Source organism: Micromys minutus (assembly GCF_963924665.1).
Source record: "Micromys minutus genome assembly, chromosome: 5".
NCBI lineage: Eukaryota > Metazoa > Chordata > Mammalia > Rodentia > Muridae > Micromys > Micromys minutus.
The window spans coordinates 56,898,248-56,914,667 of record NC_137974.1 but is presented as its reverse complement, the minus strand read 5'-3'; the positions used below and the strand labels follow the sequence as shown (position 1 = coordinate 56,914,667).

General features: G+C 49.8%; 1 protein-coding gene across 1 annotated transcript; it reads left to right on the top strand.

The window, feature by feature from the left end:
- Positions 1 to 9,614: 9,614 nt before the first annotated feature.
- Positions 9,615 to 15,715, top strand: CCND3 (cyclin D3). Its single transcript, XM_080916828.1, has 5 exons — positions 9,615 to 9,988; positions 10,877 to 11,092; positions 13,534 to 13,693; positions 14,108 to 14,244; positions 14,645 to 15,715. The coding sequence occupies exons 1-5, from the start codon at positions 9,791 to 9,793 to the stop codon at positions 14,810 to 14,812; spliced, it is 879 nt and encodes a 292-aa protein (XP_080772954.1). The 5' UTR covers positions 9,615 to 9,790; the 3' UTR covers positions 14,813 to 15,715.
- The last annotated feature ends 705 nt before the right edge of the window (positions 15,716 to 16,420 follow it).

The following is a 16,420-nucleotide window of genomic DNA, read 5'->3' as shown; positions in this document are numbered from 1 at the left end:
TCGGGGTCCTCTGGAACACCAGTATCTATTCTTAACCACCAAGCCATTCCTCGGGCCCCCTTTTCCCCTTCCTTCCTTTCTTGTTCTTCCTTCCTTCCTTCCTTTCTTTCTTCTTCCTTCCTTTCTCTTTCTTCCTTCCTTCCTTTCTTTCTTCTTCCTTCCTTTCTCTTTCTTCCTTCCTTCCTTCCTTCCTTCCTTCCTTCCTTTCTTTCTTCTTCCTTCCTTCCTTCCTTTCTTTTTTCTTTCTTTCTTTCTTCCTTCCTTCCTTCCTTCCTTCCTTCCTTCCTTCCTTTCTTTCTTTCTTTCTTTCTTTCTTTCTTTCTTTCTTTCTTTCTTTCTTTCTTTCTTTCTTTCTTTCTTTCAGACATGGCCTTACTATGTAGCCTTGGTTGGCCTTACTATATAAACCAGGCTGGCCACAAACTCACAGAGATCCACCTGCCTCTGCCTCCCAAGAGCTGGGATTAAAGGCATATACTACCAGATACACCCCAAAATAAATATAAAAATTAATAAAGCTAGTTGAGAAATCACCCCTCTTGTGATAGTCTCTGATTTGGGGATAACACCTTTCTTGAATGTTTGTAAGACTTGACCTATTTGATGCAGTGTAGTTGAAGGCTAGCCCAGTGTGTAGGTGAAGGGTAGCCCAGTGTGTAGGAGATAGAACTGAACTTTGGCTTGAAGAGTGAAAGTGATTTAAACAATGAGAAAGAGGTAGTACTTCATTCATCACAGAAAGTCCAGAGGTAGCCTTAGGACTGGTTAATCAGTAGCTCAACAGTGTCACCCAAGAGAGAGAGTCATTCAGGTAACCCACTAGGCCCCTTTCTTCACTGCAGAGATGGCAGAAGCTCCCCTAGCATCCCAGCAGAAGGGTTAAGGGTATAACTTTGTGGTAGCATCTTTCTGTGATCCCTTTGGTTGGGAAGCTGAGGCAAGAGCATTGCCAACCTAGGATACACAGTGAGCATCTGGTCAGTCAGGGCACACAGCAGAGTCCTGTCTGAGAAAGGTCAGAACAAAAGGGTAGGGTGTATAAAGCAAGTAGGAAGCCCTGGGTTCCCTCTCTAACAGTACAAAGCTGAGCATGGAACTACACACTGGAATGTTCCACCATTCCTGCTCTGGGGAGGTAGAGGCAGGAAGATCAGGAGTTCCAGACCCTGTCTAGCCTGATCTCCATGATACCCTGCCTCAAGAAGAAGTCCGAGGTTATCCTCAACTACACATTGTGCTAGAGGCAAGCTTGGGCTACACAGGCCACTATCAGAAGAAAAAAACCAGCAAGATGGCTCAGTGAGATGGTTCAGCAAGTAAAAGCACATGGTAGATGAGTTTAAAAGCCTCTGCTTGGTCCTGGAACCCACTGTGGAAGATGAGGGACACATCGGAAAACTGTCCTCAGATGCAGACACACATACATACACACACTCAATGTAATTAGAACATGTTACATATATCTGAACATGGTCGTACAGTGCCTTTAATCCCAGCACTCTGGAGGCAAAGTCAGAAAGATCTGTGTGAGTTTGAGGCCAGCCTGGTCTACATAATGAGTTCTAGGACAGCCAGGGCTACACAGCGAGTGAGGCCGAGTATACAAACAAACAGGCACATGTGGAAACACATTTTACATACACATTTAAAATAAAATAAAATAGCTTTAGTGTGGAGCTAGCCATATAGTTCAGTGGGTAGCGTGCTTCTGCAGCCTATTGGATGCCCTGGATTCAGTCCCCAGCATGGTATAATCCAGTCATGGTGGTACTTGCCTGTAATCCCTGAGTTTACAAGATGGAGTCAAAGAGAAGTTCTAAGATGTCTTCATAGATGAAGTGAGTACTTGAGGCTAGCCTGGACTACATGAGACCTTATCTGAAATATAGCAATGGGTTTTACAGCAGACACATGGCAGTAATCCCATTCCTGCAATCCCAGCACCGGAGAGGCAGAAGAGGGGTGACCATCCATTTAGACCAGACATGTTCACAGTGAGTTCCAGGCCAGGTAAACCCAGCTAGACCTGCCTTAGAAACATGGAAAACCAGCAACAGCAGCTTTTTACTAAACCGATTCTGTATCTGATACATACACACATACTAATCTGAACGGTTACTTGTTTAGTTCTTGAATATGAGGCTAGCTCTTCAAGCAGAGTTCTTACCTAGGTACTTGTCATTTCAGAGTGTGGCAGCCTCCTTCTGAGTACCAAGCACCTTGACTGCTTAGTGGCTTGTTCTGTCAGAAGCTACTGCCCCTACCCACAGGAGGTGGACGTATCTAAACACTGAAACTATCCTGAGTCTATCTACAGAAGCCTCCAACCAATGGTGTCCGGGAATCTGTAGACAAACATCCTGTCTCATTGTGCCTCAGCTACAATCACCATACAGACCACTGGAAGCTGCTGTGTGGGTGGTGGGAATTGAACCAGGGTCCTCTGGAAGAGTAGTCAGTGCTCTTCATGCTGAACCATCTTTCCAGCCCCTGCCCAGCCTTTTTTCTTAAAATAACATTTTTAAAGATTTATTTATTTATTATATATAAGCACACTATAGCTGTCTTCAGACACACTAGAAGAAGGCATCAGATCCCATTACAGATGGTTGTGAGCCACCATGTGGTTGCTGGGAACTGAACTCAGGACCTCTGGAGGAGCAGTCAGTGATCTTTACTGCTAAGCCATCTCTCCAGCACCTTAAAATGACATCTTATTTATTTTCTGTGCACATGTGTGTGAGTGTGAACCACGTGGATGCTAGGGGTCTAAATCAATTTGTCAGGCTTTGAATGGAGCCTTTTCTCCAGCTCCAGAGTTTCTGGATCAATAGGGAGACCTTCCTGTAAGCAGGATGCTAGCATTTTAGTCACTAGTAAAACATTTCATTGTGAAGTGAGAAGGAAACCTTTGTGTGTTGTTTTGTCTTCTTTTTTCAAAATATAAGGTTCCACAGAACCTTATATACAGATGTCCTAGGGACAATAAGGACATAGTTTATGTATTTACTTATTCTTGAGACAGGTCTCACTAAGTAGCCCTGCATGGCCTGGAACTATGTAGACCAGACTGGACTTGAACTCACAGAGTTCCACCCACCTCTGCTTCTGGAATGAATGCAGAGTCTAAAGCCATGAGATACCATGCCTGGCTAAAATGTAATTTTGTTTGTTTTTGCTTTTCAAGACAGGGTTTTGTTGTGTAGCTCTGGCTGGCCTCAAACTCACAGAGATCTGCCTGCTTCTGCCTCCTGAGTCTCTTTTGTTAGGAAAATCTTCAAAGTATCTATCATTGAACTTTGTGGTGTTTGTTGTTAAAACTGCCAATGTTGTGAAAAGATGATGTCCTGGGTTTCAACACCAATGTTAGGAAAAGGATGAAGAGAGTGGGGGGAATATGGCCCATGAGGTTCGGGAAGACCTGGGGGTAAGGGAGATGCCTCTGGGAGGCCCATGTTGGGAATCCCTTCCCCCTGAGGGACCAGCCACATGGGAGAGTTAAGAGGGTAGTAGAGGAAGAGAGAGAGAGAGAGAGAGAGAGAGAGAGAGAGAGAGAGAGAAGAGAGGAATAGAGTAGAGGCCGCCCGCCATGAGCACGTGGGGAGAGAGGGGGAAGAGGAGGGATGGGGTGAAAGAGCAAGACTGTAAGAGAGCAAGAGCAAGAGGGGGGGGGCAAGCAGCCCCTTCTATAGTGTCAGGTCACTGGGGCGGAGCATACCTGGCTGTTGCTAGGTAACTGAGGGGTGGGGTTTACAGAATCCCAACAGTGTTCACTCCTGACCCTCACCCTACCATCTTCAAGGTTTTCATGGGCTTTTAATTTGCTTTTCTTGTCCTTTTGCTATTTCTTCTTGAAACAGGGTCTCATGTAGCCTGGTCTGTCTTCAAACTCACCTGATAGCTGAAGATCATCTAAAGCTTAAAATAAAATTAGGTTGATTTATTTACTTATTAATTTAATTGGTTTTATTTTGAGACAGGGTTTCTCTGGTGTAACCTTGGCTGCCCTAGAACTCTGTCTGTAGCCCAGGCTGGCCTTGAACTCACAGAGATCCACCTTCCTCCGTCTCCTGAGTGCTGGGTGAAAGGTATGCATGCTGTCGCACCAGGCTTTCTTCTTAAATCATAATAACTTTTTTTCTTTCTTTCTGTGGAGACAAGGTCTCTCTCTTAACTCAAGTTGGCCAAGAATTCACTCCACAGTAGAGGCTGACCTTGAACTTCGGGAGATTCTCATATTGGGATTCCAGGTCTATGCCACCAGTCTAGCTTATACAATTGTGTTATTTCTCAATCTAAAAAAAAATTATTTTATGTGTAGGGGTATTTTGCCAGCATGTATTTATGTGAGCATACATGCCTGGTTTCTGTGGAGGCCAGAGTAGAGAACATCAGAGCACCTAGAACTAAAGTTACATGGGTGCTGGGAATTGAACCTTGGGTCCCTCAAATAGCAGTGACCGCTTTTAACTGCAGAGGAATCTTTCTAGCCTTTGATTTCTCAATTGTGGTAAATGTTATTAAAAGTTATAAAAATAGACCATAAAGATACATAGCATACAGTTCAGTCCTAGCTACCATTATTATGTTGATAGTTGTAAATACCCGGACAAAAAGCTATAATCACAACTAACACCCCCCCCATAAGTCTGGGGATTGAACCTAGGGACTAAATGAATTCTGGGTAAGTGTTTTTCCACTAAGTTATCCCCAGCTTAGAGAAGGGAGAGAGACTGGGGAGAATCCTTGTTATTACAGATGTAGCCTTTAAAAAAAAAAAAAAAAAAACTACTTTATTTTAAAAAACAAAGATAAATGTACAAATTTTAAGCATTTTTGCATAAAAGTATACGAATACATTTTTGTCAGTGCTTTTTTTTTTTTTTTAAGGTTTGATAGTGTGCATTAAGATCTTACTTGTTAGAATGAGCATAAAGTACATGTAAAATAGGATGTAACCTGGAATTAGTCAAAGTTTTCTTGGTGTATAAGGATTAAGCATAATGGTTTTTTCTTTTCTTTTCTTTTTTTTCTTGAACTTCATATAGTCTGTGAGTTGTTTCTGGGGTGTTCAGAGCTTTCTGGGGTTAGTATCCAATTATCAGTGAAGATGTAACCTTTTTTAGGAGGACTGATCTCACTATTCAGTAGTCCAGGCTGTCGTGAACCTGCAACAATCCTTCCTCGGGAGGCTAAGTGCCAGGATTACAGGTGGGAGCTACTACAATTGGTTTAGAAAGGACCACATTTGCATGTTCCCTTTGCCCCGGATTTGTGCAAGATACTTTTGGCCCTTTGATCATCAAAACATCAAAACACCGCCTTAGGGTGGACTTTGTTTTTTCCCAACGGGACAGAAAGAGAAACAGACTAGAGAGAGCTAGTAGGTTTCGAACTCACTCCAGAGTAGCCTCACTCCAGAGTTGTGTCCACCTTCCTATTTTGGGGTGGTATCCCCTCATCTTAATCCCACACCTGGTTTCTCTCTCTCCCTGTCACATTTGGCCTGAGAGTAACTGGGAGGTGATAGGCGTCACCTGTCCCTCGGGTCCCCTTCTGGGTCTCAGTTGGAGAGATTCCAATGATAAAGAGATGAGGGAGTGGTAGGAGGAAGGAGGCTTGGCGTCCTTCTTCCTCAAGCCTCCTTCCTCTGGGCTTTCCCTCTGGCTTGTGACAATTATATCCCAGCTGTCCTCTAGTGTACCATTTCATTGAGTAACTTTGTAATTGGATGCACCTGGCCCAAAACACTTTGATTTACTCCCCCTGGTTATCAGGATTCCCCCCCTCCCCTCCCCCCCTCTCCCCGTCCTCCTTTTTGGTTGTTTTGTTTTATTTTTGAAGCAGAGTCTCACCAAGCCCAGGATGGCCCTGGACTTCTGCTCTTCCTTGCTTCAGCCTTCTAAGTGTTGAGTTTACCACTGTGTGCCGTTATCCTTAGCCTTGCCCAGTTTTATGCAGTGCCTCCTTCCTCCTCCAAAATCTATCGGTTCTCTCTAAGTGCAGAACTTAAGGCTCCTCGCCTCTTAGTCTCACACTCTACCAGCTGAGCCTCATTCCCGGCCCTTGCTTGGTTGCTTTGTTTTCTTAGTTCTGTTCTCTGAGGGGCAGTGATGGTGAAGCTGATCAGTGTCCCTGTGGGGTTCCACCGAGGGGACCCCCTGCTCTGGGGGGTGGTGCCTGCTACCTCAGCAGCCAACCTTCATGTAGCTGGCCAGCTCCTTGGCCCTGCAGGCCTCAGACAGAGGGGCTGCTCAGACTAGCTATCCAAGAAAGCCAGGACTCAACTGTCTCTGGGTACCCTTTCTCAGCAGGTCAACAAGGAAGAAATCAATATGCATCCCTGGGACAGCACAAGAGGTGATGGAATGAAGTGGTCAAGAGTTGGTACTGGTGGCTCAGCATCCCCAACTCCCTTTTGAGTTCTAACTCAGTGTGCTTAACTTTTTCGTTCCCTTCATTCTGTCTTCCATATTATTAAGCATGTTTGCGCTGGCACTCTGGGATGTCTCCCTGTTACTCTGAAGACACTTTCATCCCTTTTCTGTGATGAGTGCCTCATATGTCCATCGATGGTCCTAACTCAAAGGGCAAGGCTCACTCTCCTCCTCCGTTCATCTCCCTTCCCTGTTCCCCTCCCCTCCCCAAACTCTAATAAAATGGTCCTCAAGCTTATTAAAATAAAAAGAATCCATGGGGTTAGAGAGGTAGCTTAGTAGTAGAGCATACCCAGTGTTGGGGTTCTGTAAACCCCACCCCTCAGTTACCTGGCAATAGCCAGGTATGCTCTGCCCCAGTGACCTGACACTATAAAAGGAACTGCTTGCCCCTTCCTCTCTCTCTTGCTCTCTTGCAGCCTTCCTCTACCCCCCTTATCCCTTCTCTTCCCCTTCCCTTCCTCCCTCCCTCTCCACGTGCTCATGGCCGGCTTCTACTCCTTTTCCTCTCTTTTCTCTCTCTGCCTCTACTACCCTCTTAACTCTCCCATGACTTAAATAAACTCTATTCCTTATTATACTGTCCTGTGGCTGGTCCCTCAGCAGGACGGGATTCCCAACATGGGCCATATGCCCCCCCCCTTCATCCTTTTCCCAACATGGGTTCTGAAACCCGGGACGTCATCTTCTAACAATATTGGTGCCCCGTCACTTTTCCTTACACCCAGTGTGACCCAACTGCTGGCTTTGAAGCTCAGCATCTATTTCTCATGATGAACTCTGGAGCTAAACTGGACTGCAGCTTGCTTGTTACTTAGCCACGGAGTATTAGCCCCCAGCCCCTAGTACAAAGGGGTAAAATAATGTACTTCCTGTAAGGCTGTTGTGAAGATAAAATGATTTCTTACATCTCAGATATGTTCCGTTCTTGAACATAGTATGTGTACATGGACACCTGTTACATGTTGGTGGCCGGAGGACGCAAAGCTACATACGGCTTTTTGTCTCTGCCCTTTAGGACAGGGAGTTTGGTGGTGCTACATAGTCAGACCACGTCATAGAACTAGGGGAATGCATGCAATTGGGAGGTAAAAGCAGGGAGATCAGATTCAGCCTCAATTATATATTAAATTCAAAGATAGCCTGGGTTACATAAGACCCTTGTCTCAAAAAGTGTCTCCTCCCCAGTTCGTTAAGGGCACAGCTTGGAGTATAAGCATGGTGGTTCACAGTTGTAATCCCAGCACTTGGGAAACTGAGGCAAGAAGCTGGAGAGTTCAAGGTTAGTGTGGGGGGTATAAAGACACTGTTTCATCAAGGAAAGAAGCCACCGGGCAGTGAACTTCTGTGGCTGAAGTAATCCCATCACGCTAACTTCTTCCTGTAGGAGAATTTACCCCCCCCCCATATGTGGATTCTGACCCCTTGCTCAGTTCCTAGCGTGTAGACTGTTCTCAAACATTGTTCTTTGCTTTCCTAGAGCTCACTTGGGCTGAGCAGAGAAAGGGGTGTCTAAGTGGTGGGCTTCCTTCTTTCTTTTCCCTCCTTTTCCCTTTCCTGCCTTCCTTCCTCACTTATTATAGTCTTTTCCTCTGTTTTTGTTTCTCAGACATAGTCTCCTGATATAGCTCTGGCTGACCTAGAACTCCATTTAGACCAGGCTGGCTTTGAACTTACAGAAATCTGCCTCTGTCTCCAAAGTGCTGGGATTAAAGGGTTGCTCTTCCTTCCTTTCTTTTGAGTTCTCTGATGCGGGTCTGGCTGGACTTGAATTCTTCACGGGTCTCCTGCCTTCTCCCAAATGTTGCATATAGCATGTGTCATCATGTCCAAATCTGCAATATGCTGATTTGTTATTGTTATGTTCAGAGACAGGGTCTCATTCTAGTCCAGGCTGGTCTGGAAATTTACCATAGTTCTGTCAGCTCTGAAGTCCTGGTATTCTAAACATAAGCTATTATTACTTGGTTTGGTTGTTTTTTGTTTTTGAGATAGAATCTTATACAGCCCAGACTGGTCCTGAACTCATTAGGAAATCAACAGTGACCTTAATCTTTTGATCATTTCTGGGTTCTGCAGTGCCAGGGATTGAACTCTGGGCTTTGAGCATGCTAAGCAAGCGCTCTACAGTCTGAGCTGCATCTGCAGCTTCTCCGTCCCCCCCTTGTGTCTGTGCGTGTGTATGTGTGTGTGTGTGTGAGAGAGAGAGAGAGAGAGAGAGAGAGAGAGAGAGAGAGAGAGAGAGAGAGAGAGAGAGAGAATCAGTCTCATGAAGCCTAAGCTGGCCTTGAAGTGTCTATAAAGTAGATACAGTAGTTAGCCATCACTTCCCTGGTTCTGAGATTACAGGCTTGCACCACCACATCCAGCTCCACGTGGCTCTTAATATGCTGATTTTGACCAACACTGCTCTGCTCATAGCTCCCTTGGAGCAATGCAATGTCCCATGTAGTCGACCTGAAAAACTGCATTTCTTCCTTTGCTTTTTATTTTTATTGTGTATGTGCATGCAGGGCTGTGCGCACATGCTACAGCACTGGCGTGGAAGTCAGAGGGCAGCTTATGGGAGTTGCTTTCTTTTCTTTCACCATGTGGGTCCCAGGGATTGTCAGACTTGTGCTAGGATCATTTACCCTGAGCCATTGAATCGGCCAGAAACTACATTTCCGCTCAGCTCCCAGATGCTGCTGCTGCAGATCTGCGGAATTCGTTTAAGTAGATGAGATTCTAAGCCACGTTTCCCGACGGACTAACAATGAGATCTTTGCAACTACTACTGTGCCTCAGTTTCATAGTCTGCAAAATAAAGCCCAACCAAAGTCCATTCCTAGAACCCACTTTAGGGGAGGAGTGACCCAACTACGTACGGCAGTTATTACCACATTCCCTAGAGCAATGAAATAGAGCGCATACGCGAATGAATAACTTTCTTGGGTAGCTAGAGTCGCGACAGGGCCCCTTGATGGGGAAGAGGGCACCCTCCCAGAAAGTTCTCTCCACCCTCTCCCTCAGAAGGGACTCAAGGGCCCGGAAGCATGCGGGCCGGAGCCCAGCAAACCAATGGGGCTGCGGGGAGGGAGGGAGGGTATAGCGCCCGCCAGCCCTTTCCGCTGGCGGCCCCGCCCTTTAGAACGTTGTGACGTCGGAGCATTCCACGGTTGCTACATCGTCGCGAGGGGCGGGGCGCCTGTCAGGGAAGCGGTGCGCGCGGGTGGCGGGCGGGCTGGGGCTTCTCCGCACAGTGCCAGCGCCAGCGCCAGACCCGCCCGCACCCCGCGCTCTCCCTCACGCGCCTCGCCTCTCCCGGGACTCGCTAGCCCGCACTCCTGCTCTCACCCGTGAGCTATCGCAGGATGGAACTGCTGTGTTGCGAGGGCACCCGGCACGCGCCCCGGGCCGGGCCCGACCCGCGGCTGCTGGGGGATCAGCGTGTCCTGCAGAGTTTGCTCCGCCTGGAGGAGCGCTACGTGCCGCGAGCCTCCTACTTCCAGTGCGTGCAAAAGGAGATCAAGCCGCACATGCGGAAGATGCTGGCGTATTGGATGCTGGAGGTAAGGCCCGGACGGGTCCCTTCTCCTCACCCCACCCCCACCCCTGGCTCTGGGCAAATTGAACTTTCCCTGTCCGGGCTTCGTGTTCCCGACCACAATCTGTAAGATGCTTTGGCGGCCCAGGCTACAGGGGCCTGGCCTTTTCACACAGGAACCCTAACCAGCTGCCTGCGTTCTGTCCCTTTCCTTTACCCAATCCTGATCGGCTTCTTCTGTGGCCGCCAGTCACTTGGCACTGTAACTAAGCTTCACTTTGGGTCGGGAAAGCGGGCTAAGGGCCACTCTTTCCCCTGTGGCTTTCCTCGGTGTCTCCTGCTTCCTTCCTTACCCGGTGCTCTCTGGAGAGCGCGTTTGGAAAACCCTGGGCTCGGCCGCCTTCTCCCCTGAACTGGTTCCTGTGTCTGTCGCGGGGTTCTGGCGGGGAGGGGGGAAACTAGTGGGTGGGGGTGGCGCGGGCTCGGTTCCGGTCCACAGGGAAATGAAAAGTGCGGGAGACCGCGGCGGGAGTTCCCTCCCTTCCCCCTGGGAGTGTGTGTGCAGTGGGTGGCGGTAATGAGGGTAAGGTCCCAATTCTCTCTAGGTGACCCTTCCGTCCCCCTTCCGCTCGCCGTGGGGGAGGGGAGTCTGGAATCTTTCGTGAGCATGGGCTTCTCTTCTACATCCCCTACTCCGGGGTGGGGAGGAGACCATGCAGAGGAAGTGGGGGGGTCACCTTGGGGAGGGCACATCCTCCTCGGTTATTGATACTTGTCGCTCTAAGTTTATCCCCTCTGGGTTTAGTTTTTGCTCCACATTCCACTCTCCTTCCACCACTACCACCCCCACTCCCCCATGCTGCCGCGTTTTACTTGGTCCTTCCCTAGCAGTGACTCGTGCGCCCTCCCTCAGGTGTGTGAGGAGCAGCGCTGCGAGGAGGATGTCTTCCCTCTGGCTATGAACTACCTGGATCGCTACCTGTCCTGCGTCCCCACCCGAAAGGCGCAATTGCAGCTTCTAGGTACCGTCTGCCTGTTGCTGGCCTCCAAGCTGCGCGAGACCACGCCCCTGACTATTGAGAAGCTTTGCATCTATACGGACCAAGCTGTGGCTCCCTGGCAGTTGCGGGTGCGTGCGGAATTCTCCCCCCTACCATACTATAGCCCTGTGTACCAGTAAAAGAAACGTCAAACTCACCCCCTCACCAACCCTCCCTTCGCCCCTGGCTGGTATTTTGGAAAAGAACTAGGGTGGGACAAAGGCCGTATAGTGTAGTAATCCAGCCACAAGCTTAAAACTAAAGGAACCCCTTTTTCTGACTGCAATGGGTTCCATTCCTAACTCCATTTCCTCCAGATAGCAACAAGTCCCATTGCGGGTCTATACACCAGTACTTTGTCTCTGGGTTTACACAGCCACCCTAAGTTATTTATTGGCAGCAGCAGGGCATGTCTGTACACCCCCACCGGAGTGGAATGTGCTTCACGTGGGGGAGGGGGCTGCCTTGCATGAGCCTTTATCCCCGTGTGGACTTTGTGATGGAAAAGCCTCCCGGAGCTGATTAAAGCCAGGCCCTGATTGCTGGAAGGAAGCGCTGAGGTGTTTTCATCCCTTTCTCTCCTATCCCCGAAGACACGGCTCCTTCCTAACCCTCCCTTTCTTGTCTTCCTTCTGAAAAACTGGAGCAGCTGCTCGGGGCCGGTGGAAGAGTTTCTCCCTTTGCTGCTCAGCCAAAGGCCAGAGCCGAGACAGACAGGGAGCTGAGCTGCAGCTGTTTCCGATGTGATAATGATGCTGGTCCCCTGGCCCTCCCACTCAGACCAAGGGCTTTCATAACCCTGTGGGGAGCTGCTGTCACTCCTGTGGTTTGGGAAGTGGCTCCTTGGGGCCTCTTGCTGGGAACTTGGGCTGGGCTCCTCCAGGCGGGGCAAAAATCGGTTGGGTTCTGCCCTGCCCCGGAGGAGTCTAGGGAGGAGGTGGAAGATCTGCTTGAATCTGGAAGAGAACATGAACATCATCTCCCACAGGGTCTGGGGGAGAGGGTGGGTGAGCTGGCACCTCCCTCCACCTTGTTCTGCGGCTGGCCAAGCCTTCCCTGACCCTGAGAGGAGTCTCTGGGCCCCATCTCCTAGGGAGGAGGGCAGCAGGCAGAGTACTGTGATTGGCTGGCTGGGAAGCTAGGGTACTGGGGCCCCTGACTGCTGTGAGTCGGAGAACTGGATTCCTCTTCCTGTCAAGCCGCTCTCACGGATGGGAGGCCTGAGTTGGGAATCCGGGAGGCCCCACGGCTCTTTGTGATGAATCTAGTAGTTTCCAGAGCCAGGGAGCAAGATGTTTTTTGAGGGCTTGAGGCTGGGAGGTAGGAGACTTACTCTTTGTGAAGAGATTAGGGTGGTCTACATGACTGCGTGAGGGGACTTTTTCAGAATAGGCAAGTCCTTCTCCTACTTAGTAGGGCTGTGAGTGGCCTGTGGTCAGAATTGAGAGGGCCTCCAAGAACTCTCGCAGTCTAAATCCGCAGAGCAGAGCAGAGGCCCGGGAAAGGAGGGGAAAATTCCTCCCAGAGCGCCTTGAAACCAGGGATGGTTGTATGCTGCCAGCCACGTTGTTTTTGGATTAGGGCTGGGATTTTCATGTTGTCTGGATATGGGGGTGGGTGCCCACCACACCTCAGTGCGGACCCCACACACTCTTGATTGCCTTTTTGGTGCTGCTCCCTTTGAGGCAGGATGCTGTTTGGTTGTCAGGGCAGAGCCTTGGGTGCAAAATTTAAGCTTCCTTGCCTTACTTCTGGCTCTAGTCCAGGCTTTTTCTGTGGGGTCCTGTAAGAAGCCTGGGGCTGACACCTAGGTCATGGGACAAAGAGGGACAGCTGTTGCTGGGGGTGGGGGGCTGGAAGAGGTTGGGTGGGGCAGTCATTTCTACCTCAATGAGGAGTCAAACCCATGAGTTCCTTCCTGAGATAAAACAATGAAGAAATCCTCCTGTGTGTAATTCGGAAATGCAGCTCAGGCCAGGTCTAGGAACTTCAGATGAGTAGACGCGTTGGAGCTTCCAGCCTCCTCCTAAGACCTCTTAATGGTTATGCAGGCTTGGTCAGGTTTCTCAGGGGTCATCTGGATTCATCCTGTTTGGCTTGGACTCCCTCCTCTTGAGACAGGACCCACCCATGATGTCCCACAAAGGGGGTGTGGGTTGGGTTGGGCAACCTCCCCTTTGAGGAACCTCAGGAGTGGCCTCGTGCTCATTCTCTTTAAGAGACCCGGCTGCGACGCAGGGTTGGGGAAGAAATTTCCGAAGCCCGTGGAATTTAGAGTTGGCCTGTTTCAACTCACGCCAGCCTCAAATTCATGGGAGGATTAAGAGGGATAATTCATGTCGTCCTAGCACCCAGTAATGATCAATAGATGCTCAAGTGTATGCTCCTAGATCTTCCCTGCCCCCAACTCATTCCCAGGCGCTGGCCCGAAGCACCAGCCCCTGAAGCCAGAGGCAGAACTATGACCCTTCTGTCAAATTCTAGGCCCCTTTGCTGCGCACTGACTCTATGTTCATTTCCTAACCCCCAGGAATGGGAGGTGCTGGTCCTGGGGAAACTTAAATGGGACCTAGCGGCTGTGATTGCACATGACTTCCTGGCCCTGATTCTGCACCGTCTTTCTCTGCCCACTGACCGGCTGGCCTTGGTCAAAAAGCATGCTCAGACCTTTTTGGCCCTCTGTGCTACAGGTAAGAGCTAACCTGGGGAATTGAGATTGTTTCAGTGTTCAGAACTGTGTATGGTAGTCCTGAGAATAGTGAGTTGTTACTTGCCTAAGGTCTTCGGACCAGGATTTTTGGATATCTTCTAGTTCCTGGTGCAGCTTGGGTAGATGGAAAGTTTGCTGTTTGCTCATATCTCAGAGGGTTGGGCTGGGGTACGGCAGTTCAGTGACAGTGTGCACGCCTCAGTACAAATGGCCAGCACAGTGCACACACCTAACCCTCTCCTCCGCAGGGTCTATCTGTCTTCTCCCCTTGGTTCTGTGTCACCCGTTCTACCACTGGGGTTCCTGGTATGCTGAATTCATGCAGCCTGGTGTGCTGTAAGGTGTGGTAGGATGTGAGATGCCTCTCTTCTCATGGTTCTTTCTCTTTTACAAGATTACACCTTTGCAATGTACCCTCCGTCCATGATCGCCACAGGCAGCATTGGGGCTGCAGTGCTAGGTCTAGGCGCCTGCTCTATGTCTGCAGATGAGCTTACTGAGTTGCTGGCCGGGATCACAGGCACTGAAGTGGTAAGTCTCAGGCCCCATTTCACAAAAAACTTGCTATTCCCCTGAATCCCCAGCAGAGGGTGACATCTACCCACCACCCCCCCCCCCACTCTTGATTGTATGCCTTTGCCTGCTTCTCTGGCCTTTTATCTCCTGCTTCAGTCTGGAGAGTGGGTGGGGTAAAGGACACTTGCGTGTAGAGTGTAGATGCCCCTCTCTTGGCCAGGGGTGGGGGACTTGGTGTCAGAGGCAGGGTTGCTCTCACACCCTTGCCACATCCTCTTGCCAGTTTCTGAGAAATAAAGACCTGATTCCTGGGCTGGGCTGTGGCCTAACCTCCCCAGCCTTTCTCTTCCACCTGCCTTTTGTCGGTACTGTGGGGAAGAGTCCCATCGATGAATGACCTTGTTTTTCTTCCTAGGACTGCCTGCGTGCCTGCCAGGAGCAGATCGAAGCTGCCCTCCGGGAGAGCCTCAGAGAAGCTGCTCAGACAGCCCCCAGCCCTGTGCCCAAAGCCCCCCGGGGCTCTAGCAGCCAGGGGCCCAGTCAGACCAGCACTCCCACAGATGTCACAGCCATCCACCTGTAGCTTGGGACAGGCCCCCTCAGGTGGCCACCAAGCAGAGGAGGGGCCACTGCCACCCCCTCCCTGCCTCTAGGAACAATCCATGCCATATCTGAAGCCCGAGGGGGGCTCTCCTTCCCCTCACAAAGCCCAAGGGGCCAGGTCCTGCCTATCCCCACAGTGTGCACTAAGGGGCTGCTTGGTCATGAGGGTATCCGCATGGCCAGCCAGCTCCTCTTCCTTCCCACTCAACCAGCTTGGCTGTCCTGGGCCATGATGGTCAGAGAAATACAAGCAGGTAAAATCCACACACCAGCATTTCCTTTGAGTCCCTCCTCTGGGGCTCTAATCCTTTCAGTTGCCAAAATGCCCCAGTACCTTCCAAAGGTGTTGCCCCTCGCAGGGCCATTGCATTTGGATTTGGGTCCCGATAGACGCATATGAGGAGCCAACCTAGATGGCCGCTGTGTAATCCGTACTCCACAGCTGCTCTTAGAGGGAACAGCCTAGGCCTTGGCCAGAAGAGCAAGAACCCACAAATTGTTGCTTTGCTTCCTGCTTAGCTTCTGTGATTGAGGGGTCTTGAGGGGTGCTGATGGTCATTTTAATTTATTGCTCTGAATACAACTGTAAGAGGGTACAGTGAGGCCTGTACCCCACAAGTGGTGGTAACCCTGGCGGTTGCTGTTTCCCTCCCCTCTGCTACCGCTTTGTGGCCCAGGAGCTGCTACAGCCTGGGATGGGGTCATGCCTTCCTCTCCTTAGCCCTCCTCCTCGTCTTCAGCGGAGAGGGTTTAAGCAGGGATGGATGCTGGGGGGGTTACTGAGCTATCTGGAGAGGGGGCAAACTCCATGGACACAGGTCTTTCCTCAGGCCACAAGGTTTGGGCTGGTGGCCCATTTCTATCATGCTGCCTTAATAAAGATTTCGGAATAAAGCTGCCCCCTGTGATCCCTGGGAGAGATGTGTGTAGAGCTGGAAGGCACAGGTCAGATGTTTCAGGCAGAGTGCCTTCTCTGCGAAGGGTCAGAACACAACTGCTTAGACAGCATGGCCTGCTTTACCTGGGCACTGGTACAAGCTGTAGTGCTGAGGAGCAGCCATCATAACCCAGAGGGCTCATGGGAAACATTCCTGGACAGTTTTATGTAAAACCATACGACTTTAATATACTCTGGCATGGTGGTAATCTTCCCTAACACACTCAGGGGAGATGTTCTGGGCAAAATCCTGCTTAAAAAAACATCTGGGAGAGGAAGAACAGTTCAGCAGCTGAAAGCACTGGCTACTCCTGAGAAGTTGTATTTAATTCTCAGCATTTAGCAGCAACCATTTTTAATTCCAGTCTTGGGGTCTGATGCTGGACAGGCACAGGATGAATGGGGTTGGGGCGTGGCTGGAAGCACTTCCCGTAGTAAGGAGGCAGGCCTGGTTTCCCATCCTCAGTATGGCAGAGGCGAGCGAGTACAGGCAGTAGTTAGGACTGAGCTAGGTGCAGTTCTCTTCGAATTTGCATTTGCCTAATGTTTCTAAGATGAACCACCCCATAAGCAAATGTGAACTCAAAATATAATTGGATTGTAACAGACGCTTTTTCAAAAGTAAATGTGACATAGCAGGATGACTCAAGT

Bases quoted from the DNA above. Each gene is read 5' to 3' on its own strand.
- CCND3 (XM_080916828.1), top strand. From the start codon at position 9,791: ATGGAACTGCTGTGTTGCGAGGGCACCCGGCACGCGCCCCGGGCCGGG. The intron at 13,694-14,107 runs GTAAGAGCTAAC...CTCTTTTACAAG, and splicing joins TTTGGCCCTCTGTGCTACAG to ATTACACCTTTGCAATGTAC. The intron at 14,245-14,644 runs GTAAGTCTCAGG...TTTTCTTCCTAG, and splicing joins GGATCACAGGCACTGAAGTG to GACTGCCTGCGTGCCTGCCA.